Source organism: Nyctibius grandis, chromosome 2, assembly GCF_013368605.1.
Source record: "Nyctibius grandis isolate bNycGra1 chromosome 2, bNycGra1.pri, whole genome shotgun sequence".
In the NCBI taxonomy this organism is placed as follows: Eukaryota; Metazoa; Chordata; class Aves; order Nyctibiiformes; family Nyctibiidae; genus Nyctibius; species Nyctibius grandis.
Window position 1 is genome coordinate 43,966,318 of NC_090659.1, and position 27,206 is coordinate 43,993,523.

Genomic DNA, 27,206 nt, shown 5'->3' on the forward strand with positions numbered 1-27,206 from the left:
TTACTAAGAATGTCTCTCATACAATAATTATTTTGTTTCCTATATAGTGATTATTTTCTTTCTCACAGTATATTACAACATGCTATCATAGCATAGGTGGTAACTGTAACCACAAAATTAATTTTACAAATAAGAAGCTCCATCACTCCCTAAGTAACCGTATCAACCAGATTTTTTATTAATTCGGGTAAGATCTCTTTCAGAGTGTTCTCCATTCTGTAAGTATGAATACAAAATTTTGCAAGGCTTGATAAAAAGATTCCATTCAATCAAAGTTCTCCAGGAAGGCATATTCCCCAGTGTATTTGTCTTTTTTTTCCTCCTCGACATTTATCCTGTACCTTATATCTGGCATTCTAGAAAGCAAATATATTTTAGAACTTCTAAAACACCTCAGACTGTGCCTACAGCTACATATATGTAACCATATGGTTCCTTAATTACTTAAATTACTATGTAAGGCCTAAGAGCTAACGTTCAAGACAGATAGATACATTTCACTCTGGTGTTAGCCCAAGGGGACCCATCTGATAGTTTGTAACCTCATGACTTTGGCATTGCTTGTTTTGCTTGTGTAGCATTTCCTTTGAAAGTCTATTAAAATATAAGGGTAGTTTCTCAGACAGATACCTACTGACTAAAAACTGTGGCGCCTTCTCATTTGAAATACTCACTGTATTGTTATTGTTTACTATATATGTCTATCTGTCTTTCTTCTTTTTTGCGGTTTTGCAGATGATACAAAACTGGGAGGAGTGGCTAATCCACTGATCGTTGTGCTACCATCCAGAGGGACGTCAACAGGCTGGAGAAATGGGACAAAAGGAATGTAATGAAGTTCAAGAAAGGGAAATACCAAGTCCTGTATCTGCAGAGGAATAACCTCTAGCACCAGCACAGGCTAGGGGCTGACGGATGGAAAGCAGCTCTGCAGAGAAGGACCAGGGAGCCCTGGTGGACAACTACCTGAACATGAGCCAGCAATGTGTCCTTGTGGCAAGAAAGGCCAACAGCATCCTGGGGTGCATTAAGAAGAATGTTTTCAGCAAGTCCAGAGAGGTGATCCTTATCCTCTGCTCAGCACTGGTGAGACACACCTGGAGTGCTGGGTCCAAGTGCAAAGCTCCCCAGTACAAGAGAGACATGGACACACTGGAGTGAGTTCAAAAGAGGGCCATGAAAATGATTAAGCACTTGGAGCACTTGACATATGAGGAGAGGCTGAGAGAGCTGGGACTGTTCAGCCTGGAGAAGAGAAGGCTCAGTGGGATTTTATCCATCTGTATGGATACATGGATTTACCTGAGTAAAGAGGATGGAGCCAGGCTCTTTTCAGTGGTGTCCAGTGACAGGACAAGAGGCAATCGGCACAAACTGAAACATCAGAAATCCCATTTAGACATAAGAAAAAGCTCTTTTTGTAGTGAGAGTGATTAAACACTGGAGTAAGTTGCCCAGAGAGGCCGTGGAGTCTCCATCATTGGAGATTTTCATAACTTGAATGGACACAGCCCTGAGCAACCTGCTCTAGCTGACCCTGCTCTGCAGGGCCTAGGACTACAACCTCAGGAAGTGCCTTCCAGACTCAACTCCTATGTGATTTTGTAATTCTGCAACACTACTTTTAAAAAAAATCATACCTAAAGGCAATTTACTTCTTTCTCTCTACAACTAAAAGTTTCAAGCTTGGTAAATGACTTTCCAAAAAACTGCTGGATTTCTTTGATCTTGTCCCCTGAAATATGAGGGGAAAACAAATTACACAACCATTTCCTAGTGAAAGAATGAAAATAACTTCATTTCTGGTAAAAGGACAAAAATATTCACTGCATTTCATGAAAAATAATAAAATCAAGCATTCCTACCCTTTTTCAATAAGATTGAAGATTATTAGAAACATTTTGATAGTCATTTTCCTGATGCTGTGTGTCCAGCACTTGCACACTGGAAAACACTGTTTTCTGTATTTTGTCAGAGGGAATTCTTGATTTCATATTTGACAATGCTGCCTATTAACCATTCCTGCTGACTGAAGGGATCACCATGCCAGGGATATGGGAATGGACAAAATAACGAAGGCTGTTTGCCAAGCTGGAATTTTTCTTTCTACAGGGTGACCATATTGCAACAAAAGCAGTATCTTTCAGTATTGTTGTGTGATATCACCAGGAGAAAATGTATTACAATAAGGTAAAATTTAAACACATTCTAAGTCTCCGCAAACAGATTTTGGACTATCAATCTTCTCAAGACCTACACTAAAAGAATACAACTAAACTCTGCCCTTTTAACTAAAGTCTTTCCATTTCCAAATCAGTCTTTAATTCAGTAAATCTGTTATGCATTATTTTCAAAACTCTCTTCAACTCAGACTTTTCTGCTTGAAATCTTGTCCTCTTCTGGCTGTTGTGGAACTTGCTGATCCCAAACTCAATCCAGCTCCTCATTTTTCTTTTTAAACTTAACTTCCCTTTTCTACTTTTTCTGTAATGGATACACTGGACTCTGTTGCTGGTTCTCCCATCTTCTTTATATCTTGTCTTTGTGTGACTCACTCACTCCATGGTATTTAGCTCTCATTCATACCTGATGGCTCACAAACCACCTTTTTTTTTCTTTCTGTTCTGCTATCCAGCCGTGCTAGTAAAGTACTATGAATTGACACCCTTTCAAAGCTATGTCTCTGGCCAGCTCAAGAGTGTATTTGCTAGTCTTAAAACTCCACAGAGCTGAGCACGTACTCTGGTTGAGCTGCCGTATTTGACAAGTAAAGCCCTTATATTTACTGCCTATGTTTGAATTTAGAATGAAAACCATTAAAAGCTTACCCTTAAGGAATCAAGTTTTGACCTTCTTGGCCATAGAGTACATTACAGTTTGGAGCAAAAACAAGGAGATAGTTTCTGACACAATTTTTAAAAATCATCAGAGGATGTTCACCTTTATATATGCCATTGTATCCTCCATGGACTTCTCCAGAACTGGAGATTTCTTCAACATGAGCCCCTTGGTCAGACGTAAAATATACAAGAGTTTTATCACTCAGGTTATATTTCTCCAGCACATCCAGAATCTTCCCTAAAAAAAAACAAAAAAAAAGAAATAAAAAAAGGACAGCTTTAATGTCTTTGAGTGGCTTTTTCATTAGCCTTGGCATATACAAATATTTTTGTCCTCATGCCTTTTTAAGATCACTTTCCATTTAAACATTATTACACATAGCAATCGGCACCATGCAGCATACAGTATGGGACAACTGCACAAGGCTTGTTGCAATCAGGACCACAGTTCAATTGCTACAGGATTTCTTAAAGTATGAAATGAGAAGATTTGTGCACATCAGAGAAAAGAGCTGATTCACAAAGAGCCAGTGACCTTTGGAAGCAGTTGCTCTCAATCAAGGAAACCCCTCAGCAAGAAGATTCAAACCACTGACGATACCTGAAAGAGTCTCAGCATGCAGAATAGAGCTAACAGTTTGGGGGTAAAGCTTCGCTGCCTAGCAACATATAGAGGCAGCATGACAAAAATCTCAGTGAGTATTAGAATAAGACATTCTAAGAAAAAAAAAAAAGAAAGTTAAGGTATGGAGTGCCTCTGGAGGCCACACAGTTTTATTACCAAACCTACTAATTAGTCCCTAATTTCTCATCATATAATAGACATAGACTGAACTCAAAATGTGCAAGATAATAAACACACACACACACGTATTTAAAAGAGGAATCCACATGGATATGCTCTGAAACTCCAAGGCACTGTGGGCTCACGTTTCATTTTCACAAAGGGCTCCTCACACTACCTTGGCACTGTGGAGAGCCCTGGAGTGCACATAAATTACATTCAAACCTATTTAGACAGAGTTTTTAAAGACTGTTTCTGTATGAATGAGAGTGAAGCCCCTCTTTGTAACAAGCTCCAGTGAATTTTATACTTATCAGGAATCGAAAATTATTGATCCTGGAAACCGACCACAGTTTAAGAATATACTTCTTCACATCAGCCTGCAAATGAGCTTTAACCTTGTCCTTTAGGGATCTCAGAGCATATAAAGATAATTCTGTCTTCAGAACCATTTTATCTTTATTCTTTTTACTTAAACATCCAAGAATGGTCCAATTTGAATGTTAATTTTGATTTTCTCCCCTGTCCACTAAGAATTAATTCATCAGTCGATGAGCAATTATTGTGTCAAAGAGGATGAGATAAGAACTTTGAAATACAGAGCCTTCTTTAGTGATTTTCAGATCATAAATTCTGCTGCTATGCTTTTTTTTGTGGATAAAGAGTAGTTACCTTACCTTATTGCTACTATTTCTACTAGTCTTTCAATGTTATAGCATTCTAAAAGTGCCTTGTTAAAAAGGTTAACTCTCTTCTCATCAGCTCACATGACTGGGTCATGAATAAAGGAACATCAGCAGTTAAATAAGTGATACCTGTTGGTCTTGTTTGTAAACTAGGATCAAAGAAGAAATGTAAGAGTAGGAGAATTTGTTTATGTAAATTTTGAAACCTCGTGGGAGTTGAAATTTCCCAACAGAACTGAGGAAAATCTGCTACAAAGGATGACATTTTAAAGTCAGTGGGTTGAGGGGAAATCACGCAGGTCCATCTGACAAGCCATTCGCTTGCTGCAGCAGGTGGACTTAGTGCCAGGAAAGAAAAGAGGCAATTTCCCATTGGCTTCTGAGATTGTTTGGAGAATGTACTTGCTAAGTAATTATAATATCTCTTGGATTTTCAAATTCATCCTGTATATAAAACAAAATGAAAATAAAACAAGAATTCCACTCAGTACATCACATTAAATGATCTCTGGTGATGAGAGACATCTGCTGTCATTCAATAATGGCTATTTTTATTTCCTAATTAATCTGGGAAAAAATAAGAAGCAATGAAAAATGTCTTGCTATCACAATTAGTTAAATAAAACAGTCATCATTACGATGACTCTTTTTTTGAAACAAGGTTGAGTAACTTGACTTGGCCTGGAAAAAAAACCAAAAATTTTGACACTCGAACATTACCCATTTCAGAAAAACCCACCCCAATCAAATGCACAGAAAGTTTCACCCAAAGCTTGTTGAACTCAGTTGTAAAACTTCCGTTTCCTTCACTTGGATTGTTAAACACAGAGAACATTGGCTACATTAGGGTTAATTAACAAATGCTAAAATGACAATTTATTTTAGCAGCAACATTTTTCAGTACAGATGGACTAATAGTGGTAATTCAATTAACACTATGTCAGAGAATGGCAATCACAATGCACTTGTAGAAATGAAGCAAAACTTCCATTTCTATTTTAATGTTGAACACTGAAACCTTCCAGAATGAAAACTATAAATATGCAATAAAGTGTGTGCTACCAGTAGATAAGCCCCATTAAAGTGCATTTGAATGATGTGGCTACTGTTAACACAAGCAATACATTCACTTATCATTTCTAAATGGTAAACAATACAGAAGAAAAATGCAAGGAATATATAGTGGATCTCTATGAACAGATCTCTTTCACATGCAATATTACATCAATTTTGGAAGCAAATAGCAAATACTACAAAGTAGGCAAAATATATCCTTTTCTGTTTTATTATAACAACTTAATTTCTTTTCTACTCTAACTCCCCCCAATCTTATTATTCTGTAGATATAACAGAGAGTTTAGAATTAAGTTAAAAATGATGTATAAACATTCCCAGGCAATGCACTTAATGAACAAGGAGGAGTTTCATCTAACATATTTTAGACGCCTAATTTTGGAAGAAGTGAATCACAACTGCAAAAAAGCCTGTTTTACCTGTTGACTAAAAAAGAGAAGACAGGCAACTAGCTGAAAAGTAAATGCCTTCATATTAGACATAACGGACAGTAAGATGAATCCTACCCAAAATGCTAGACATGCAAATACATGAGCAACACATTTTATTGAGTGTGGTGAACAGGTAAATGTCTGAGTAAGAGAAGATGGTAAAACTGTATTGCTTCACCCATAAAATATGATTGGAAGGGTATCATACGTCATGTGCTCTTGAATTACAAGAATGAGGCTTCAGCTGGCTTAGTATCCCCTTTGAATCCCATTGCTGGATGCAGAAAGCAATACAAATTTTAAAAGACTTTTTGGATGTAAAGAATTTATACAGAATACGAAATTGTAGGATAAGTAAGCCAAAATAATGGGGAAACTGTAGCTCCGTTCAAGCAACAATAGCTTGCTATCCCCAATGTAGGAAATTATCAATAAAAATGGAAGGATTCTTGATTGAAAAGACTCACTTGAAAGACATGTTCTAAAAAATTAACAGCTGCACTGATCTCTGTGGATGCTACCTTTTACATTTTTTCTGTTTTGAACAGAACATATTCGGAAAGACAACATTTCTGAACAACAAAATCAATCTAACACTGAAGGAGCTGCATAATTTCTGAAGCTATTTAGCAACTAGAATTTCAGATCAAGTTTCACCTATTATTGCCATTCTAGGAATATATACCCCAACATAGATGGCTAACTTTGTAGCAGACAAAGGCATTAGATGATTGGACTTTTCTTTCATTTGTATTTTGTAAGATACAAAACAGATTAAGGACAGCATTAAGATGTTATTTGTTTTAATTAGTATGACAATGTTCCAAAATTTAAGCAAAGCTTCCTCCAAAATGTACTGAGGACTGCTTTCTACATTCTGCTCTCCACTCTTGCTTCAAGCTATGTTAAATTATAAAGAGTTGTTTAATTCTTAAAGTGAAAATGCCAATTTAAATGGAGTGATAGACATGTCAAAGTGATAAGAACAACTGATTGTTCTTTAGAAGGAAACTGAGAGTGCCATGCCATTATTCAACTTCTCTAACACAGCATGAATGGTAGCTGAACCAGTGTTCCTAATGCTGAATGTTATTTCTGGAGTTTTAAACCATGTAAAACTTTGACTGTACTCATCTACATTAAGATAATAGGATTTATAAAAAATTACTATCCATTTGAAAACAAGGTACAAACACTGAAAAACAATAATGTGTTTACTAGTGTGTTAGTGATTTGGAAAATTGTTCAAAGGTTTAGTCAGGCAAGCATCTGAACAAATGCATTTGATTCATAAATTAGCTTACTGTCATTTAAAGTCAATAGGACAGAAATATTATTTGTATTAATTTGAAATAAATTAGAGTCTTGCTAAAATTATGAATAAAAAGCTCTAGAATACAGAACACCTCTGTGTAATCTAGGCATTAGGACAAAATAGTCTGTTTGTGAGGAAAGCTTTAAAGCAGTTTAACATATTCGAAGAAATAACAGGATTCAGAAGGAGGTTTAAGGATCTGTCTCAGGACAAGACAGTTGACAATAAAAGGAATTCCTGTAAATATAACATTCTCTTCCAACTCCAGCAGACTTTCACATGCCTCTCTTGTATCCAGAAGGTTGCAGTAAGCTTGAGACAATGATGGGACAAAGAGTGATCTGGGAAGATCAGCCATCACATCTCTGCCTAGAAGAGGCAGTTTGTTTTTTTGTGGTCTTTTTTTTTCTTTTATTTGCTGTTTCAGAATTTCCTGCTGATATTAATGTTTGTTATTGAATAGCATCATTAACCAGAATCACTACTAACTTGCGTCAGCTGAAGAGGTTCACCTGTGAGTGGCAAGCCAGGACTGCTTTGAATACATGCATAAACTCCTACAAATTAGCCCTACATGCATAAGTAGCTGGAAACTCATATTTCTCCCAGAAAATATATTGATGCCGTTCAACTATATTATCACTACATAGCATCTTCCTGCTACAGGAGTTAAATTAAAGTAATTCCACAGTTCATCATCTCTTCAGGGCTCAAAGGCTAAGATGTTCACCTCATGAAAACTTAACATTGCAACTTCTGCACACCATCATTCACAAGGTAACAATCATTTTAACCTCTGTGTTGATTTTGTGTGATGAAAAAAGATACTTCACTCTTTAATGCACTGATGTGATTACAAAATCCACGGACTAAAACCTTTGTATAAAAACAAGCTTAGTAACTAAGACCAAGACATCCCTATCTTAATTTTAGCTTTTGTACATTTCAGGTTATAAATATGCAAATGTTTCTGTGGTATGCTCCGAGCCATCCAGTTTCCCCTTGATAAATATGTAAATCAGTTTGTCTCTGCAGTGGGGAAGTAATTATCACTTTCAGACCTAGTCACTAAGCACAACACTTGAAGTAAAGATGGAAAATAATAAAACCATTGACAGCAACACAAGAAGTGGCTGAACATATGGTGAACAGTACATAACCTCTGCATGCAACTTGTTTAACATTCAGAGCTAGAATACAACCACTGGAAAGTGGAAATTCTGGGATGAAGAAATAGGTTGATGTTACGGCACATTATCAAGCCAGTCAAGAGAACACATCCACCTAAAAGCGAGTGATTCTGCACAGGGGGAGGATCAGCATATGAACCTCAAAGGTGAGAGTGAATACTAGTTAGTATAACTGTTTGACTAGAACAGAAAATAAATGCATAACTAATTACAAAATATATAAAAAATCTTGCAGGAAGAAAGTGGAGTGTAGATTCAGTGCAGTCTTGAATCAGTCCTACTGTGCTAGCATTATTTTTAAAGTTACGCTATGGAAACAGCCCATACAATGAAGTCTTCTCCAAACTACAAAGCTGGAGTCTCAAATGTGCTAAGTTCCTACTACGATAGGTTAGTGGGATCTTCAATGTCAACAGGACATTCTGCCAAACAAGTAGCATCTGGTTCTGAAAAAGCACATCTATATTAGTGTTTTAATTTGTATCAGGAGTGCATATTTACAGTAAATCCAATCATGGACAGTTAATACATTTCTGTTTGCATAGCAAAGCCCTCTTGGATTTCATGACCTGGATTCCTTTCAAATTAAAATAAACTCAAGGATGGACTCCCCGAACGCACCTAAGGCACTTGCACCACTGATTGGCATTCAGTCTGCGGGACCACAGTAGAGCTGGTCTGAAGTGGATTTCCTGTCTCTGCTGGTGTGCTGACAGTTTCTCTCCAGATTGGAAGACAGTTCAGACCTGCCGCTGTTGGCAGTTCAAAACATGGTAGGATTGATGAATCTTACACTCAAATTCCGGTGCTAGCACAATCAAGCTCCACCTGTGCATATTGTAGATACATAGAGGGTGGGTTTTACATAGAGTGTACACATCGACACCTGGAATAGTTACTATAAACATTTTTTAAAGTTAATGAAGCAAAACAAGCATTTTCGTATGCAGCTCATCTATCTTAAGATGAATGAATTTAGCCCCAAAAATTCTGAATTCTTTTCAAAATGAGGTAAGGTGAGGCAGCTGCCCCAGTTTTAACTACCTACAATTACCATTCAAATCAGTAGTTGTTAGGTCCAGATAGTCTGTAGAACACAAACACTTTTCTGTTGGATTCCCCTAAATTCAGGGTGAGACAAGTAAAATCAGTGTAAAGGCTCAGAGAAGGACAGTAGTTTTCAAAAAAAACACAAAGCAACTTTAGTGTGGGGTCAGCTGAGCTATCAGTATGAATTTGCTTTCTGTTTGGATTTGGATTGCCATGTAATTGTAAACTTGTAATTGGCTTGTGACTATTTATACAGTCTTATAATGTGTCTTTCAGACCCTCAGGATAAATTTTCAGCATAGTGCACAGCAGATTAGGTATGCACTGCTTAACAGCTATGAATAAATCAACAAAATTTTGACTTACAATTATGCGTAAGATAAGTTTTTCCTAGAGATGAGTACCACACTTCTTATTTTTCTTATTCATACAGGGTTCAAATTATTTCGTAAACATGAAAGGTGAAATGATACTTTAGATATATACAAATACCTGTGGATAAAAAACAGAGTTAAGATGTGGTTATGAAAGTTGTGAAGACCTGTAAGTATAGCTGCAATATAGACTGTGCAGGATGGAAAGGTTTTCATATTTACATCAGTACTACAACACTAAGGATGGATCACTAAAGGTCAAAAGTATAACTATTCGGTGACTATCTCCTTATTAGTACTTAAATTGCTAATAATTGATACATTGCTTGAAATTAACTTTTAGACCTTACATCTGTTGAATATAAGGCTATGTATTTCTAATGTAAATCTTAACTTTTAGCCTGCTTAAAATGCTAAAATATGAGAGATGGTCATGCAATTTTAGGAGGGTCCATTGCATTTGCATTTTGCATGACAGCTGTGATACCTTTGGGTAAATTTGCATCTTAATTCTGCACACATCTGAGAAGAAGGTGCCTTTTCACACATACAACTAAGATGCATAATGCAAAAGACACTGCCTAGTTCCCCACTTCAGGGTCTCCCATGTTTTCTTTCAAATTTTGGAAAGGATTTCTTTACATTGGACCTAGGCAAACTGCAATGACAACCAAAGGATGTAATTCTTTTTTATAGTATCATAGAATCATAGAACCTTTTCAGTAAAGACCTTTAAGATCATGAAGTCCAATTGTTAACCTAGCACTGCCAAGTCCACCACTAAACCATGTCCCTAAGTGCCACATCTACACAACTTTTAAATACCTCCAGGAATGGTGACTCCACCACCTCCCTGGGCAGCCTGTTGCAATGCTTGACAACCCTTTTGGTGAAGAAATTTTTCCTAATATCCCATCTAAACCTCCCCTGGCGCAACTTGAGGCCATTTCCTCTCATCCTATCGCTTGTGCTCTAGATGCTTCACCAGCTTCATTGTCCTTCTTTGGACACGCTCCAGCACCTCAATGTCTTTCTTGTAGTGAGGGCCCCAAAACTGAACAAAAACACAGTATTTGAGGTGTGACCTCACCAATGCCAGAGAAGGGTACGCCTATCCAAGCCATAGGCAGCCAGTATCTCCACGAGAATGTTACGGGAAATGGTGTGAAAGGCTTTATTAAAGTCTAGGTAGACAACATCCACAGCCTTTCCCTCATCCACTAAGTGGGTCACCTTGTCATAGAAGATCAGGTTAGTCAAGTAATTTTGAATTAGACTGTCAGGTGAAGTTAAAGCTTCAGCTATTTGGTTATTCCAATATATGCTGACGGTGACTGATTCAATAATTGAGGAGTGATAAAAGAAACTCTTCTCTATATCTTCAAAGGTTTAACATCAGACTCAGTTTTAAACTGAATATGTATATGCTCTTAGATCCAAATGCAAAATGCCAACATTTTGCCAGATTAAAGTATGAAGAATTATGAAGAATTTAAAACAGGGCAAGTAATTTAACCCTACATTTTAATCCTCTGCACTTTTCTGAAAATTTCAAAGTATTTGCCCATATGTTTGTTTCATTTTTATAACTTTTATTAAATAAAGGTGGAACTGTGATAAAATTGGTTGACATTCGAGCCTAAGCATTTCTTCTCTTTCAAAAGCCAAACTTTTCAAGCTTTGCTGAATTTGGGAGCAGGTTTTAAACATTTGCTATAAATCATATACCATAAAGGTAAGAGGAATTTTATCAAGATTGAATTAATACTCCTCATGAAATCTTAATGTTTTTAATTTCCCAGTTTTCTGATTTTAATTGTGCAAATCTAATCTTACTTGAAAGTAGATGTGCATTAACTCACCCCCAAAACACAAGATGCCTTTTTTTCGCCCTTGACATGATCGTCACCATGCACACTTGTTAATTCACCTACTTCTGTAATTGCTTTTGGGCAACTCAGTGCCTTTTATGCCTAAGTAGACTACTGTGCAATCACCATCTCCAAACCATGCTAGCTGTGAATGAATCTCTGTACAGACACTGATAACAGTAATAAGAAAGCAAGCCTGACTGTGAAAATTGTCCTCAAGGGAATTTTCCACTAATGAATGTAAACTCCAATCTATCTCCAGATGACATTCTGAACTTAGTAAAAAACAACAAACAAATTGAAGGTCACAAATCTTTCTTTATGATTCTGCTTTTTTTCCAACTTATTCTCCTTCTTTGCTTTTTTTTTTTTTTCCTGGTATGTGTGTGTGTTCCATATGACAGTATCTATGCTGATTTAAACTCCAGAGGATCACTTCAGAAGGGAAGGCAAATAATTTTTCAGGTCATCCTTCTTGATCATAGATGACTAGCTCAGAAGATCGCTCACTAGCTTATGAAATGGGACTTTGATTCCTTAATTCATCTAAGTGCTCTTGAAAAAATATTCCCAGACTATTTGGAAAGAGCTTTTGTTGAAGTTTCAGAGTAGTATTCAGTAGCACAGCAGATGTCTACCTTTTTCTGGTCCAAGGCCTGGAAAGAGAAATATGTCACTCTCGTCTTAAATTGGTTTGGCAATACTTAAGGTCTCTGCTTAGGCCAAGATGTATTTGATGTCCCCAAGACATGATGGGGGCATGAGATCATGGAAGGCCCTGAGATCATCAAGCCCTTTACTTTGCCTTTTCTCTACCTAATTCTTACTCATGAATAAAGCAAATATGTGATGTGAAATTACTAATATAGTTAGTAATCTGAATTTACAAAGGTTCAACAGTATGAATGCTATGTGTCATTTGGTTTGTAATGGGAAGTTATAAAAAAGGAGTTATGAGACTTTCCTGTTGAAGGCAAGACAGATTTCTGGAGGGCTCTGCTTTGCATACATACAAGGATCACAGTGACATGTATTTTTTTAGGATAAATCTGAAGGCTAAATTTGAGATAAGAAAGGATCATTCACACAGCAATACCAACAGATCAGCTGAAATATTAACACAGATATAAGGAACAAATTAATTTAACTGTAAATAGATAGTATTTAGGGAAGAGAGGGGTTATTGACAAGGTAAACTCCTCAAAGCACGGACGGCAAATAACCACCGGAAGGCCCCAACAAGCACATTTCTTATGTATGGGAAAAGCACTATTCCTATGGACAGAGATGCAGGTACAGGCTTAGTAACTACCTATCATCAATGTATTTTTTTTAAAGGACTAGTTCTTTCTGAACCTATAACACCAAATCTATGGACTTTGTATATAGATACGCATCCTTGAACAGGAGAGGTTTGAAATTTCCACATTTCACATGAATAGTTTTGGAACAGACTCGTGTTTCAGTATTACATACACATAAGTACACAACAGCAAACAGATTTCGGCTCTCAAAGGCACTGGAAAAGCATGGCTAGCTATACTCAGCAACTGACTGTATCATTATCAAGACTCAACAGTTAAATTTGATAACAGTAGGATAAAACTACGTTTTCTGATAGTGTATTTATTATATCAGTGCCTCCTATTTAAAACAATTATTTTCTACTCTCTTACTGTGTGCTCCGAAACTTAATATGGAACAAGGGAAGTAATTAAATATCACATCAGAAAATCAGTTTACATTCTGAGACAGAAATGTGATATTATTCTCTAGTAATTTTTGCCAAAAGTCCCCAAAGCTCTCTTTAACTTGGCCATGTACTTTTTATGAGCAGCACCTGGTGGTTATTGCAACAACTGGTTGATGAACTACAGCAGAGCCACACAAAAGCTGAAATGTGAATGGACCGAGAAATTTGGGATATGGGGCTTGACTACCTCAGCTCCAAATTAGCAAGACCATTTAGGATATGTCCCGTAGAAATATTTTAGGGATTTTTCTAAGGACACCTGCCTATTTTGTGCCCTATTAAAATAATACTGGTAAAAAAGCCATCACAGCAGCACTTTGCCCTTGACACCACACTAAGACTTCAAAGTTTGTCCTGTAGGAGGTGCTGTGGTAGACACAAAGGAACTTACATTATGTTTCACTCTGTCCTGAATCACATCTTTTTATGGTGTTGGAAGCTTTGGCCCCAGTCAGGACTTCATGAGACAGATGGGGCATTTCACGCTGCTTTCAGCTGCACAGACATCATCCTTACCTTTGGCTTTGTTTTTCCCTCTACTTTCCTGCTAATGGTCATTTGACACTTGTATGGAGTTGCTCCCTGCCTGTAAGCTTCTGGCAGTCACCTCTGCTTTCCTGCTCTGCTTTGCCAGCTATTGCTAGCCACATACTTAGCACTGTCTTGAACATATTACAAAGGTGGATCAATTGTTCTGACATTATGTTAAGCTTTGAAACTAAGTATACACTTCTATTACATGGTTTTCAGTTCTTTTTTTTTTCCTTTTTGTTAAAAAAAAATTACCAGTGTTTGGAAGGTTGTGATGCCATTTTTTTTAAAGACCCACAACATCAATGCTTGCTGACTTCAAGTCAGCCCAGTTCCACTGACTTCAGTGAAGTGACATCATCCTATGCAAAAAGAAGACCTGTCCCAGCATGGTTAAAAGAACAGATATTTATCAGGATGTTTATCATCTTCCTTAGTCGAGTGACGGCTTTCTTCTTTTCCAACCAAGTGCTAAAAAAACACCTCTTTTTAAAAAACAAAAGTAGTTTGTGGGACCTGGGTATCTGCCAACTAGAAACACTTCTATATTGCCACATAAATATCCTGATCTTCTTAATTTAATCTCATTCTCTTTGGATTTAGGAAGATACTTTCTTCAGCCCTTAGGGAAGAATAACTAATACAGGAGTTGCATGGAACTGAGAAACGTTTATATGTAAAAGGAAAGCTTAAATTAAATAAAAAATTTTCTTAGTTCATCTAAAAAGAAACACCTTCCAAAAGGAGTTGTAATGTTAGAGTATGTCAAATTGATATCACCCTTTTTATCTCAATTGTATGACACTTTTGTTTCTCCTTCTGAAAACCCAGTCTTTCCTGAACTGTTTAAATAATGACGATCCGATAAGTTATTTTCAATAGGGACTGATCACTGTAGGAGATGCCAAGCAATGAAAGGCAGCCAAGTGGAAGGAAAAAACACAGTGTGATCTCCTGTGACAATCCATTGGGAAGAATGAGCAAAGAATAAGAGCAAAGAAAAAAAAAGAATAAATTATCTGCTTGTGGTATATGAGGAGCCGACAAGAAACGGAAGGCCAGATTGGACTCTTAGATGAAACTGGACCTCTCTCACATCAGGAAGGCAAAAATTTATTCAAAGGAAGATAAAAATCATATTGCAGATATGGAAATACATTAAAGTTATCCTGATTACTTAGTTCGATGGGACTGTTCATACCAATATGGGAGAGAGGAACCTTCTGCTAAGGCTCTGTTTTAGGACCGCTGCATCATAACCATAGTTCTATATGTATACTACTGGATGGGCCAAGATCTTTTTTGACATATGAAAAGGGAAAGAATACTCATCTTCAGAGATGGTAACAGATCAACAGACCACAGACATGTTGTTAAATTCCATTTCTTGGCTGCCACTGAAGTAGCTCAATTATGCATGAAAAGAGCTTTATAAACAGAACAGGTTTGCTTTCATACCTCGGTTATCAAAGTTTCTGATATTCTCAAGGTATTGCATTTTATTTTTGCATCCCTTGTTTCTGTTTTAAAGAAAATGCTACTTACTATTTAACACCCATAGCAAACTTTTGAATACACTCATTAAAGGTTTCTTATGGAAACAACTTGTCAGCAAGAAATTGAATCACAGCCTTCCTTAGCTGAGAAAAGAAATTCTAACCTCAGATTTACAAACTTCAGAGCTAAGGAGTCATAGAATTTTACAAAAATGTCATCTGAAGAAACCTAATGGCAATGGCTCTTTTATACTTTTTGACATTACACATTATTAAATGTTTCTGAAAGTTTCAATATGATGTGATGATTTTACAAAGATCATAGAATCATAGAATCACAGAATGGTTTGGGTTGGAAGGTACCTTCAAAGATTGTCAAGTCCAACCCCCCTGCCATGGGAAGGGACATCTTTCACTAGACCAGGTTGCTCAAAGCTCCATCCAACCTGATCTCGAACACTTCCAGTAATGAGGCATCCACAACTTCTCTGTGCAACCTGTTCCAGTGTCTCACCACTCTCATCTTAAACAAATTTCTAGCTTATGTCCAATCTAAATCCACCCTCATTGCCCCTTGCCTTGTCAATACAGGCACCAGTAAAATGTCTCTCTCCATCTTTCTTATAAGCCCCCTTTATAACTGAAAGGCTGCAACAAGGTCTCCCTGGAGCCTTCTCTTCTCCAGGCTGAACAAGCCCAACGCCCTCAGCCTTTCTTCAGAGGAGAGTTGTTCTAGCTCTCTAACAATTTTTGTGACCCTCCTCTAGACTAGCTCTAACAGGTCTATGACTTTCTTGTACTGGGGACTCCAGAACTGAACACAGTACCCAGGCAGGGTCTCCCAAAAGCAGAGTAGAAGGCAAGAATCACCTCCCTCAACCTGCAGGCCACACTTCTTTTGAGGCAGCCCAGGGTATGATGGGCTTTCTGGGCTGCAAGCGCACACTGCTGGTTCATGTCCAAGTTTTCATCCACCAAACTGAACAGATAAATTATATCTGCTCAAATTGTAAATAAAGAAAAAAACGTATTCCTTTATCACTTGCTTAATGTGTGCTCTGCTGTTTTGTCGTGCCAAAATCAACTGTACTCTGGATTAGAAGCAGTTTGATACGTTTTCACACAGCCATATACTATACACACAGCTATACTTTTCATGCTGCCAAAAACAGCATCTTCTATTACTTTGCTAGAAATGCTGAGACATCCTGAGCTGCTAATTTATTTCAAACATACAGGACTAAGTTACCTTTGGGTTTGCAGGATGACAAAATTCATGTTGCTTTTCTGGGCCAGGCCATTCTTTTCTTTAAGATTAAATCACATTTACATTTGTATTATTTCTTGCTTGCCTGACTTGTTTTAAAATTGTAGTCTGATTCAGAAATGGAAGCAAAATAAATTTCTAACACATAAATATCTCATTCACTGAAATACAAGAGCCTAAAGAGCATAAATCCTTTTTCCTCATAACACAGAAATGCTAGTAGTGCTTTAAAAACATGTAAACTGAAGCACCTAAGGGCCAAGTTAATCACATATAATTTTAGGCAAACTAAGTGTGACATTATAGATAAGTCCATCTAGTACTTTACTAAAAGAGCACTTGCTGAAAGAGGAAGATGCTTCTCCCATTTCTCCTCCTTTCTGCTTTCCCTGGAAACTGGTTAGGAAAAAGGAGGCAAGGGAGGGAAGGGTGCTCTGCCTCCCCTCTTTTGGTAGCAGTAAGCTGCAAGATCCACTGAAGCTGCAGAATATAACTTCATGCTGGTCTAAGGTGGGAATTTGATTATCCTGGAGTCTCTCTTTCATCATCTCAAGCAAGCAACTCAGACCTTAGGGGTCAGGTGTTCCTTTGGATATTGAGCTTACTACTGTAACATAAAATCTGTTGGGTGTTCTCAGGGTTACTACAATGTGCTCTTCATGAGGAAATGTTATAAAGAAACTTCCACTGGTGAATAGGGAGAGCGAATGATTTAGAAGAGTAGTGTTTATACAAAACACAAGAACTAAGCCAAAAGAAAGAGAAAACAAAAAGAAAGCATACAAAATAGTAAAAAATACCTTGAGTACACTAAATGAAATATGCATAAAACCCCAAAAGAGTAACATTAAAAAATAACAGGTAGGTAAACATAATAAAGATTCAGTATCAGTTTTTCTTAAACAGCATCCTAAATTGAAACATAAATGCCTTATTTTACAACCAAGCTGGAGAGGAGCAAAGTTATCACTTCACCAGCCTGCCTTTCACTAATCACAGCATTGTTACTCTAGTGCTTTCCCTAACCTTAAAAATTTCATTACTTATTTGCTGGTGTGATAAAAAGCTTTCTATAATGCAAAAAACCCAACTGTTTTTTAGAAGAATAATGATCTTTGGTAGTATTGCCAGCCTGCCTGTTACATAGTGTGGTTGTTTTAGCAGTCTTCTGTACCAGTGGAAAAAAAACCCAGCTATAGTCAATATAAAGGCAGTTCTACCAGCCTCATCAATAAGAGCTTACGAACACCTGGAATTTGAGCCTTGTGATTCAGCAGTGTGAAATTTCTGCATGGTATTTCACTAACAGGAACCAGCTTGCCGATGAACAGTAGTTTACAACACAGAATCAATATTGTCATAAGCTTTGTTGTATGATTATTGTTTTCACTGAGAATTAGTTCCTCTCTGTTTTAATGGTATGGTCTCAAAATAATTAACATACATATCAAAAGAAGCATGAAAAAGTTTCATGACTCTTTCCAAGAAACAGCAGGGATGATTTTAAAAGAATCACTACGATTCTCAGTATCATCACCGAAACCGAAATGCACATGGTCAGTTTTAGTGTTTTTCTACAGTTAAACGAGATGCAGCCAGCTCTGAATAAAGGCTAAAAGGCTGGAAGACATTTCCTGTATCGTCAGAGAAATTGTTCATATATTTGTAGTTCATATTTAGGTGAAGATATTTATTATGTTTAAAATATACTACTTAATCCCCAAGACCAGGAGAAAACCTGAATTCCTGAGTCCAGGTGCACATTCTAACCATTTCCCACCTGTAATGTGGATCAAGACCTGGAAGGATAAATGGCTTGCTTCTCCTCCTTCCCCCTTCCCATGCCAGCTGAATTAAAGCCCTCGTGCTTTACTATAGATCCAGAGCTGAATTAGTGGGTGATGGCAGCAAAGCTATACCTCAGTAGGTAAATCTGAACGTCATCTCTGTGACTCAGTTTTTCTTCTGGGAAACAGATTAATGAGATCGCCCTATCTTAAAAAGATTTTGTGAAAATGCTTATTTGAGAATCTGTTATATACTCTAGTGAAGTAATGCCACAGAAAAGATGAGAGATGTCAAAGAAAACTGTCTTCAAAACAGAACTTCAACAGTGTGTGTTAAATAAAACATGAGAATTCATATTTAACAATGAGGAATACACCTACTGTTGAGTAGCTTCTCATTAAGAAGGTACTCTGTGATGAGGAGACAGGGTTCTAACGGGAGAAGAAATGGGATGAAAACATATGCTTAAAAACTGTACCATAAGACACAAGCACAGGAAGACAAAACTATCTGAAGGTACAAGGAAGGGGTGTGGGTGGGAAAGTTTAAACGCCCAGATTAAAAATCCTTCACATCTTTAGTTTCTCCGCTCCTTTGTTTCATATTTAGGCTTCTTTCATAGAGATGCAACTTCTACCAGCAACATCCTTCACCTACTAGCTCAGTCGCATGCTTTATGAAAACCATGATTACAAGCTCCATAAATACCTAGACAGATATTGCTTTCAGTGTCCAAGTGTTGAAGAAAAAGTATGGCAAAATCATGTTCATAAGTCAGTGCCAAAGGTTTCAGGTTCACAACAGGGACACTCTAGCCAAAGTGAGCAAAGGGAGCTGTAAATCATGTGTCTCTCTGCCATCCTGGTCCCTTGCTCTGGGTGATTGACTTATTAAATTGCTGTAGACTTTCTCTGAGACAGGGCAAATGCAATTCCCCTTAACAGCTTCACAGTATCTGTGTTAAAAAGGTTGCTATGCAGAGGCACTCCACCAGCAAAATCTTTAGTACCTTCCTCTAAACTGCTTTCCCAGTCTATATTTTGGAGATTATCTACAATTTGGATTCACCAAGGGGAAGTCATGCTTGACCAATCTGATGGCCTCCTATGATGACATGACTGGCCGGGTAGATGACGGGAGAGCAATGGATATCATCTACATTGACTTCAGCAAGGCTTTTGACGTTGTCTCCCATAAAATCCTCATAGGAATGCTCAGGAAGTGTGGGTTAGATGAGTGGACAGTGAGGTGGATTGAGAACTGGCTGAATGGCAGAGCTCAGAGGGTTGTGGTCAGCGGTGCTGAGTCTAGTTGGAGGCCTGTAGCTAGCGGTGTTCCCTAGGGGTCAGTACTGGGTCCAGTCTTGTTCAACTTATTCATCAAGACCTGGATGAAGGGACAGAGAGTACACTCAGCAAGTTTGTTGATTACACAAAACTAGAAGGAGTGGCCGATACATCTGAAGGCTGTGCTGCCATTCAGCAAGTCCTGGACAGGCTGGAGAGTTGGGCAGAGAGTAACCTAATGAAATCCAACAAAGGCAAGTGTAGGGTCCTGCACCTAGGGAGGAATAACCCCATACATCAGTACAGGCTGGGGGTTGACCTGCTAGAAAGCAGCTCTGCAGAGAAGGACCTGGGAGTCCTGGTGGACAAGTTCACCATGAGCCAGCAATGTGCCCTTTGACCAGGAAGGCCAATGGTATCCTGAGGAGCATGAGGAAGAGTGTGGCCAACAGGCTGAGGGAGGTTATCCTCCCCCTCTACACTGCCTTAGCGAGGCCACATCTGGAGCACTGTGTCTAGTTCTGGGCCCCCCCAGTTCAAGAAAGATAAGGAACTACTGGAGAGAGTCCAGCGGAGGCTACAAAAATGATCAGAGGACTGGAGCATCTCTCTTATGAGGAAAGGATGAGAGAGCTGGGTCTGTTCAGCCTGGAGAAGAGAAGACTGGGTGGAGGGGATCAATACTTACAAATACCTTAAGGGTGGGTATCAAGAGGATAGGGCCAGACTGTTCTCAGTGGTGCCCAGCGACAGGACAAGGGGCAATGGGCACAAAGTGAAACATGGGAAGTTCCACCTAAATATGAGGAAAGACTTCTTTGAGTGTGACAGAGCACTGGAACAGGCTGCCCAGGGAGGTTGTGGAGTCTCCTTCTCTGGAGATATTCAAAACCCACCTGGACTCAACCCTGTGCGACATGCTCTACGTGAACCTGCTTAAGCAGGGGGTTGGACTGGATGGTCTCCAGAGGTCCCTTCCAACCCCAACCGTTCTGTGATTCTGTGATCCTGTAAAGTTAGCCCCATTCAGTTTCCTTGTTTCAACCTTCATCCAAGTATACACAGAAATCACTGTATTCCTGCAGGTCAGTTATGGCTTAAATCTTTACTGTGTTCTTAATCTTACTGATAATGACTTTCCTCACCCACCTTAAGCAAGAAGCAAAATCCAACCATACCATTTATATGTGAAATTAAACTTCAGGGGTAAAGGTTAGACAAAAGGTCAGTAGTACATTTCATTACAGAACTTCCTATCCTCACTGCTTGGAGAGTTTTGGGATTCTCTTATCCCTAGCTTATCTAAATCAAGCTTTAAGCTTTCTTCTACTAACGGAAATTATCTTGTCTCAAGAGTCATGCTAATTTTTTCACTGATTAGAGTATTTTGATTACAATGTTAGATGTCATTTCACTGTTTTTGCATTAGACTCAATTTTCAGAGGTTTGTAACTAATAGAAAGCCTTTAAAATTTTGAAAGTTATATGATGACATTTCTGTAAAGTGCACAATGCACTAACACGTCTTGTGCTGACAATTTAACTCCTGCAATATCAGATGCAAATGAAATCTGTTCAGCAGTTGGCAGCAAATTTTGAACAACACAGCACTACTACCACAAGCTGCATTCCACTGAAGTCTTCCAGCATGGAGTGCACATTACTAAGACATTATTTAAACTTGACTCATTAAAAAGTGCTATAGGAATGGCTGCTTAAGATGTGCTTTAAAATCTTCTAAATAATGTTCTAAGAAGCAGCTTTGCTGTATACAAAGATGTAATATAGAAAAAGGAAACTGTACTTAAGGAGGATTAGGTAGCTCAGGAGGCTTATCACAGTGGAAATGGGAGTCTTTCATCACTTAGTCACCTCTTAAATTCAGTTCCGTTCAGTAGTGACTGAAAGTCATTGCTGCTTAGTGACATATGAAATGAGTTTGGGTTTTAGCCCAGATAGTAACTGGAAAGCATCCACATCATAAAAGGCAGAACCACAAATGTCTTTAATCTGCAGTCTTATTGACAATTTTCCCTGATAGTGAAGATCATTTCACCCTAAAGAGTGAAGGTGCATCAAGAGCTTAACTACTGCCTTAGCTGAAGAAACAGTCTCTTAATGTTAGGGTAAGAGCAGGATGGCAGAAGAGGGTTGGAAAAAGCTGTTCTAGTCACAGAATACCCGTATTGGCTGAATACCTTCTTCCTCAGAGATGCTGGTTGAACATCTTTCATGATACCAAAAACAGCTTAAAAATAAACCTTCTAGACTGGAGACGTACACCAGTATAAATTTAGAAAAGCAAGGTCAAGGAATGCACCATTAGCATCAGGCATCACTCTTCAGATTTTTAGTTCCATCTTTAAGTTTCCAGGCTCAGCTACGTTTATGTCACATTCATAATAGCTGGATAAAACAATCTGAGCCTGATTATCCACCACTGCTGATAATGTGGCAATGGTCTGCTTCGCTTATCTTTTAAATTGACTTTGCACTGTTACAAATGACTACATCAGGTGAAAAGCCATGATAAATTAGGCTTATGTCTGCATAGAAGGTTTTGTTCTGAAAAAGAAAAACTTAAAGATAGCTCATTCATTTTTTCACAAAGCAATAGGATTTTTTTCTTTCATATTATTAAAGATTATTTTGATTTTTAGCATAATTCATAATTCTCAGAAGATTTGTGGTACATTTTAGATTGATCCTAATAGAGTAGAATTCTAAATAGAGGTTGAAAGCATACAAACACTGTAAAGTAAAGATGTAAGAATTCACAATGACAGCCACTAATAACTATGTGTAAAAGAAGAGACATAGATTTCAGATGAAACTTACCAATACTATGCTATTTCCCAGAAGGAGAATAGTTACTGCTTAATATAGGAAAGAACATTAAAAAAACCCACAACATGTAGGAATACAATTTCAGGGCAGAATAATTTGAAACTAATATTAAAATTATATTTTAATTACTTTGTAATTAAAAATAATAAGTCAATTTTAAGAGCTCATAGGCTTGTAAGTTTAAAATAATTATTTTAAAATGAGAAAGAAAACGCTTTTCCTAAGAAACTGAAACAGATCACATGTTATTATGAAGGTATATAAAAACTGAAAAATTGGGAGAATGTAACACGCTTCAGAATCTCAAGAATTCTTTTGCTATAATATTTAGACCCTTATTTTTGTTTTGTGAATGCTTTAGACTATGATACCTTCATCAGAGCAAGAATTTTACTATAAGTCTTGTGGGCATAGTTTAGTTTTCTCTCTCCTAAATATTTTACCATTTTCCAAAAGTAGCTTTCATTTTGTTTCTGAAAACATTATTTTCATCTATTACTAAAGCAGTGGTATGTCTATTACTAAAACAGAGAAAAAAGCCACAGGGGTCAATAAAAATGGTTTATATTAAATTGGAATGGTTTCCACTTAGACCTTTGATTCACATCACTCCAGAGTTGAACAGAAGTTAAAAGTAGAGGACGTGATCAATCCACATACATTGCATATTATCTATTTAAACATGCACACATTCATCAGATAAAAGGCATATAAGCATTTAGTTTTTATCATCTCACATATAGGCACTGTAAGAATTACGAGCAACAGCATAATCCTGCACATATGTATCGATATAATCTCTTTTACAACACTAGGAAACCTAATTACGGAACAAGTAAATTAGATGTTTCCACAAATGTCTGGAGTTGACTTGGAGGAGCTTTTGCCCTTCCCTTCCTCTTTGAAAGTGCTATGTGAAGATACACGTTTATAAATTTTTAATCATGAAAAGAGCTGAATCAAAGAAAAACAGTGTGAAAAGGGGTCTGATTTTCAGTTAGTCCTACTAGATTGTACCCTACCTGGCCTTTCTCAATGAAGTATACTTTACTTCTGCCTTGCTGTATTTCATTATAGGCCACATATCGCCCCAGAGAGTTCTGTAGCAGAGTATCACAAATGCTTTGAGAAGTCATAAATGTTCCTCAGGTAAGGTTCAATTTATTCAGATATACAAGGTTTTAATTGCATAAGTACTTTCAGTTAAAAAAAGTTAGGCACTGTATTTCCTTGCAATGAAAACGTATTTAAGATATTATTAGTATCCTCAAAATTTGTCATCACTGTAGTAACACAGAATCACAGAATGGTTTGGGGTAGAAGTGACCTTAAAGATTATCTAGTCCAAACCCCCTGCCATGGGGAGGGACATCTTTCGCTAGATGAAGTTGCTCAAAGCCCCATCCAACCCGGCCTTGAACACTTCCAGGGAGGAGACAGTCACGACTTCTCTGGGCAACTGGTCCAGCGTCTCACCACTCTTATCATAAGCAATTTCTTCCTAATGTCTAATCTAAATCTACCCTCTTCCAGTTTAAAACCATTGACCCCTGCCCTGGTAACAAGTCCCTATCCATCTTTCTTATAAGCCCTCTTTTTCTACCACAAGGTAGAAATAATGTCTCCCCAGAGCCTTCTCTTCCCCAGGCTAAACAACTCTAACCCTTTCAGCCTTTCTTCAGAGAAGTGTTCCAGCCCTCTGACCATTTTTATGGCCCTCTTCTGAACCTGCTCTAAGAGGTTGTTTCAAAATACAAATTGACATTAGTGAATAGCTTTTTTTGTTTTCTTCAGCATCTCACAGGATGGTTGAAGGAAGGGAAGGGAAGAAAGGGAAGGGACCTCTGGAGGTCACCTTATCCAATGCCCCCTGGCTCAAGCAGGGCCACTTGGAGCCCAGGACCATGTCCAGATGACTTTTGAATATCTCCAAGAAGGAAGATTCCACCATCTCTCTGGGCAACCTGTGCCACTGCTTGTTCATCCTCACAGTAAAAAGGTTTTTCCTGATATTCAGAGGGAACCTCCTGTGTTTCAGTTTGTGCCCATTGCTATATAAAGATATAAAGATATATATTCACATTAATTCGCATTCACATAATAAAGATATAAAGACAAGGCCCCCACTCTACAGTTACCTAGCTTGTGCCAGACTACAATTTCTGAGACTTTACACTTAAGCCATTCACTTGTGATTGTTCCACAAAGGATTAAGAAGTGGTATGTAGTTTTGCTACTGTTAACACAACAATAAACAGCCATTTGCAAAAGTGGTGTTGAATTATTGTGTCTTCACACAGCTTGCATGCAAATCTACAGGGGCTCCAAAACTCTTTGCACTAATCTGTTTTGGATTAAATTAGTGTAATACAATTTACATCAAAAATAATTTCTCAATATATTCATCTCTCTTCCTATACTCAATCAGGAATGAAGGAATGAAAGAAGGGAAGAAGGAAGGAAGGAAGAAAAAGATAATATTGCATTCATTCATTCATCATTGCTTTTTCCATTTTCAGACTGTAAGATTATTTCATCTGCTCTCATGAATTATAATTAATAGCATTAATAAGGTGCTTAGCCTACATTGAAAGAAAATTAATGTTATTAGCCAGACAATAACTCTCTAAGGCTTGTCACATGCAGTGACATTATAAATGTGAAGGCCTTAAACATTGAATTGTGTTCTACACATATCAGTATGCAAAAGCAGTAGACATACATGGTCCCAAAGCTTATCCAGAGACTCTGTATTTTGTATTTTTGACATGGACTGTAATCATACTCCTCAGTGTTGGTTTAACAAGTCACAAATATGAAATATTCAAAGGAGTATTTTATTCATGTGTCTTACAGGTTTTTCTCCTCCTAGCATGGAGATTGCCTTATAAGGGAATTATTGTCCAATTAGGTAATTGATTCTCAATAAATAAACAAATGAAAATGGAGAGTTGACTTTTATTTAGAATTTTCAGTCTGAGTGGACTGTTCTGTCTTACTAGAAAGGCTGTTGCTTTTTCTCTTGCAAATGGCAGCTAAAGTCATCTTTCTGATTCCAGCTGATCTCTCAAATCAGGAACAATATAACTTTTTCATCACTGGTACCTGACAGCCTGAACTTCTATTTGTACTTCTAACTTATCTTCTACTTTTTCTGCAATATTTCCCACTCAGCAGATAACACATTGTAAGTCTCTTTTAGGACTGAGTTGAAGCTGGTGTTTCTTTTCCTACCAGATGCCAAATATTTCTGACGTTGCACTATAATGCAGTTTTCCGTACAGGATTTTTTTTTTCCTATGCTTGTGTTGTCTTTAATTAGAAGGTTTTGCAGCATATTGTTATATCTGGGCTATTTTGTTCTCATTGCTTTTGCAAGTTACATTCATCTATACATAAATACCAATTTCTGTCTAGTGAATGATAAAACCTCCAATTGTGGAAAGCTTATAGTTTTCACTTTTTCAGCTTTTCCAGACAATTTTGTTTGACTTTTCTACTGTAACATCTTTAGAGGCATTCCAAGAAAATATTGGTTACTGCCATGAGCAGTACAGTGAATAAACCTACTTAGTTGATGCATTAAGACTGGAATTTTCAGTGGACGTTAATGGAAATAAGTGCTCCCTTCAATTGAAAAAAAAACCAAGAAAGAAAAAAGCTATATTACTCCTTCAGACTCCTTTGGAAATGTCAGCCGTAACTTTTTTTCATCGTTCTAATAATGGAGGAGAAATTAACAGAGGAACTAAACATATTTTCTATCTCCTGGAGCAAATACATAATTTGTCAACAGAGGAGTCTTACAAGACATAAGCGAAACCAAGTAACCAGACCCCCACCTGAAACAAAATTTTATGCTTGTATTCTAGTTTATGACAGATGAGGATCTGTTTCCTGATTGATGAAGCTAGCTCCGCTGCCCCTGATGCTCCTGCAATGGATTGTAAAGGACAATACATGAGAAAAGTCATGTATCTCCTGAGTTTTTTTGAAATTCCTACATTATCACCACTGAATTTGTACCTCTGATTTATCCCAAGCCTTTTTAATAATACGTTTCTGTCCTACAGTTTGGTTGGCTTGATACATCTCCTAAGAGCCTGTGGTCATTCTGGAAGAGAGTAGTGGTTTTCAGTGTTACTACCTCTGCACCATTAAATACCCTGAGTCAGCAGCATGTTATCTGCCTTGGTTTCCAACTTGCTGTTGAAACCCTGGAGCCACTCTCCTGAAGGAGGCAGTAAAATGTAACAGCAGCAGCAAAAACACAGACAGTAAGACCAGCAAATGCGCAGTAGCTTACTACAATGTGGATGCAAACAGAAATGACGACACGTGCATACTTTTATCTAATGCAGGCACTTGATTGACTAAATGCTGGTGGGCATTGACAGAAGTGATAAAGATTCAGCATGTAATACAACTAGAATGAAAGCCACTATCTTGTTACAAAACCTAATTTACAAAAGTGAGTTTTTTGTTTAATAGTTACCGTCCACACTGCAAACGCTTCCTACTAAGTGTATCAGTTTCTCAAAAGGGTTTTCCCCATTTTTGCAAATACTGCACTAAATACATTTCAAATCACTAAATGTACTGTGATGACTTTTTTCCCCCTAG

The 27,206-nt window shown here is 37.6% G+C and overlaps 1 protein-coding gene across 5 annotated transcripts in view; it reads right to left on the reverse strand.

Annotated features, from left to right (window-relative positions):
* The window catches only part of STS (steroid sulfatase), a 121,420-nt gene that overhangs the window by 40,735 nt on the left and 53,479 nt on the right, over positions 1–27,206 (reverse strand). For all 5 annotated transcript variants that reach the window (XM_068419627.1, XM_068419636.1, XM_068419609.1 and 2 more), the window contains one exon: positions 2,941–3,078. In XM_068419627.1, coding sequence (XP_068275728.1) covers positions 2,941–3,078 — 138 coding nt within the window. The remainder of the gene's footprint in view (positions 1–2,940; positions 3,079–27,206) is intronic.